The following is a 3,817-nucleotide window of genomic DNA, read 5'->3' on the forward strand; positions in this document are numbered from 1 at the left end:
CCTGTGGAACCTCCCACACCAACCAGGTCTGGAGGGGAATGAGTCCTAGCCTGCATTTGGGGTCAGAGAGTGAGGGACAGAGTTTGAGGTAGGAGTGAGGACAGGGGCTATGCAGTCTAACCATTTTCAGTTTGGAACTCAGACTCTGACTTGGAGGTCAAGTATGAAGATACAGCAGGGAGCTGTTGGAGGTCACTGAAAGGATGTGACCGCCAGCTGGACTCACAAGCTAGACCCAGGCAATTAGATGCCCCTCACCCCCTGCCCTGTCCTTGGAATGTATGTTCTGCCTGCCATTCCCACAGTGGGAGACATTTTCAGGGATTCAGCCTTGAGAGAGTAATGTGTTCTCCAGAACATCTTGATGGTATATGTGGCTGAACCTCATTAAGGCCTCTATATAAACTTTCAAGAGTCTGGCAAGCAAGTACGGAGATGTACTTGTCTGTGGCTGCCCAAGACAAGTCTTGTAAATAAGTTCCCTTGCTTACTAAACCTGCCACCTACTAATCTGGTGTAGTCTGCCTCTTTCTTCGGTCTTTTCTTGCCCTCCATGTACAGGGGCCAGTTTATGAACCAACAGGAGCCAGGATCAAGAGCTTGGGGTGGGTGTGCTCTTCTCAGCCATGGGATTGGGAGATCACGCCCGGAGCAACTAGACCTGGTGAGTGAATTCCTGGCAAAAGTGCTACTGTGCGCAACAACCCCATCCCTGCCCCAGGCTTCCATTATACACAGCCCTAGGGAGAGGCACCATTTCCATAGACTGAACATGAGTGATGCTCCCTGAGTTGGCAACATGGCAGATCTGTACCCCCAACTTTCCTACCTATGTCAGACGTTGCTAATCAATCACAGTCTCTGCTCAGTCTGGACAGTGGCTCAAAATCCTCCTCCTCAGACAACCCCTGCCAATTCCTCAGAGCTAGCATATGAGATGCTAACTATTTGCCATCATTTACCCTGACCTCCTGGAGCTTATCAAGCAGAGAGAAGCTGGGGAAAGACCACTTCACTGCTTTATTGGAAGGGGAATACACTCCGTCACAATGCAAGGCCCTGAGCCCAACAAGATCTCGAGTTCGAGATGCAGCTGGTTGGCCGTGACTCTGTAGTGGCCCTTGATGAAACCCTGGAAAGCGCAGGAGTGGCATCTGCAGTAGGCCTGGATGATGCGGGCAACGTTGAGCAAACGGCAGTAGAGCCAATGGATGCGCCACATGCGGACCCAGGACTGCAGCCTGACTGCCACCCACTCCCGTGTAAAGTTCTCCAGAGCTGTCTGCCGCCTGTTCTCATGCAGCTTCACCAGCTTATGCCTCCACCAGCCCTGAATGATCCACACTCTGAGAGCCACGTGCAGCAGTGTGCTGCACACCAGGGTGCCCCGCCACCACACCTGGATCTTTACTACTTCTGGATTACTGACGGGAGGCCTATTTTGGGTTCTTGGGATCTAACAAGAAAAATGCCGAGACATTTGGAGGATATTCCCCACCCACTTCAGCCCCAGGGTGTGCCAGGAAGGGACCCTGATGCCCTATCAACAATCACCCCTTCTTCTGAACCTCAGGAGCACTGGGCAAGGCACTGGCTGGAACCAGAAGACCAGGTAGGTGTCATTTCTCTGCCCCCCTCTGGTTAATGGACATGGATGCATCACATTGACCTCTGAATCTCAGAGCTCCCATCTGTAAAATGGTAGTATATCTGTCCTGGCTACCCAGTTTTACATGGGTCAAGTTGGCCAGCCTAGAGCAAGAATACCATGATCAAAGGGTTATCATAGTCCACCTGAGCCTGTCCACCTGACCAGGATCCATGATCCATGATCCTTCCCTTCAGACCCCACTCACCTACTGGAGAAGTGGCTTCCTCTTCTAATCCTGCTCTTTCATCCTTGACTGCAGCTCCAATCCACAACCTGCTCTCTTCCTCTGTGATATCATAGTATTAAAAGTTCCCACATCCCATAAAATTCTACCTCTCTTATCTCTTCCCCATCTTCACTTCACTTGACTTTCAAACTTTAAATCTTAATTAGCAAGCAAACATACATGCACACGCTCAAACACACAGACACACCATTGATTAAGCCCAGCTTCCCATATGTTGGCCATTCCATTCCACAAACACAACTCCCACATTCCCACCCCCAGCTCCATGTCATCTGGGTGGGGGGATCATACTGCTCTGGGTCTCTTATTAGCATCATCTACTCCCTTTGCTGCAGCTATATTCTCTTGTTTAGCCTAGAAAAAAATGGGGAAAGAGGACAGACAAGAATTAGTTTATTCCTGTTCTTAGCTCTGGAACATACAAAAGACACTAGCCACAAGCATTAGGACACAAAGAGCAGAGACAACCAAGTCCAGGCTCCTCCTGCCCCTGCCTTCTCTAAGTTCGGTGATGGTGCTGGCGGTAAAGATTTCAAAATCAGCTCCTCATTCTGCTGAGGCTCATTTTTAGTGTGTTCATTAATTGTTTTGGGCTGGTCCTTCTCCTGCAATCAGCAGTTAGGGGAAAGGCAAGAGGGAGGCTACTCTCCCTCCCTCTCCATTAAGTAACCCACACATCACCAGCGTACAGGGCTTCCCAGAGTATTCAGATGTCAGGGAGATCCCCTCATCCCGAGAGATGTATGGAGACATCCCTAAAAAAGCCTAGTGTGTCAGTCTCTCTCTTACTCACCATTGGTCCAACATGGATCAGGTGTAGATGGTTCAGATCCCCTCAGGTCTGTGTTCCTCTAGTCATGGCATGGAGAGAAAGAGTGGGGGAGGGAGACCTATGATGTCATAAGGGCAGTTATGACTCAAGCACCAGGATGGCTCCCAACAGTTAAGCCCCCTCCAAAGAAAAGACAGAAGTACTGTCCATTCTTTTCTGCTGGAAATGGCCATAGCCCTAGCTACAAAAGCAAGACACCAGAAATAGTGGCCCATTGATGTAAAGGTGTATAAAGATAGTCATTGGTGATATCCCCAATTGGTAAAATTGGGCATTGATTTAATGGTTTATAGTCCATTCAAACTATAGAATACAACATAACTGTTGAAAAATAATGAATTTGATCTATGTGTACTGATGAGAAAGTATACCCAAGATGTATTTGTAAGTGAAAAAGCTGAACATCATTATGATCCCATTGGATGGGATATAAAACCATCATTGGATGGGATGGTAAAAAACCGTCAAGATATATAATTATACACATATGCTATAAACGCAGATAAAGAGAGAGAAAGGTATATAGACCAAACTGCTACCAACGATTACCTTAGAAGAGTTGAATTGCTGACCCATTCATACAATACCAGGGAACTCTGTGAGGCCCCCAGGACGATCAGTACTGCTTTCCTTCCCCAGCAGGCTCTGGGGCTGGGAGCATATTCAGAGGGCTGATCCCATTGACACCCTCACTGACCCCTCCTTTCTTCTCTCCTTCCCACTCTTCCCTGAAGGGGTCTACTGAGAGCCCCTGGGATGAAACTCTGGTAGAGGGGGAGAAGAATGGTGGAGAAGAACGGGGTTGGAGAAGGAGGCTCACCCCCATCGTGCTCACCCCAAGCCACTTGCCCAGCACACCCTCAAAACCTTCGCTTTGGATGGTGTCACCCCTCTGCTCCTCAGCCCCTGGGGCAGCTCCTCCCTGCCCACTGGATTGAGTCTGAGCAGGTCCTGGTGGCATTCAAAGCCCCAGCACCCTCCCTGTCCCTAGGGTCACCACATTCACCAACACCCCAGTCTCTGGCCTCTTTCCTGTCTGAGTCTGCCTCCATCCTGGGACCCAGCCCCCTCGTTTACCCAGGCTCCA

The 3,817-nt window shown here is 49.5% G+C and overlaps 1 protein-coding gene across 1 annotated transcript; it reads right to left on the reverse strand.

The window, feature by feature from the left end:
* Positions 1-1,012: 1,012 nt before the first annotated feature.
* LOC132497957 (IQ domain-containing protein F1-like) lies at positions 1,013-3,556 on the reverse strand. Its single transcript, XM_060111488.1, has 4 exons — positions 3,551-3,556; positions 2,387-2,503; positions 2,190-2,252; positions 1,013-1,456 (listed from the first exon to the last, which is right to left on the reverse strand). Exons 1-4 carry the CDS (start codon positions 3,554-3,556, stop codon positions 1,013-1,015), a joined length of 630 nt encoding a protein of 209 aa, XP_059967471.1.
* Between the last annotated feature and the right edge of the window lie 261 nt (positions 3,557-3,817).

This window comes from Mesoplodon densirostris, chromosome 10 (genome assembly GCF_025265405.1).
Source record: "Mesoplodon densirostris isolate mMesDen1 chromosome 10, mMesDen1 primary haplotype, whole genome shotgun sequence".
Lineage (NCBI taxonomy): Eukaryota > Metazoa > Chordata > Mammalia > Artiodactyla > Ziphiidae > Mesoplodon > Mesoplodon densirostris.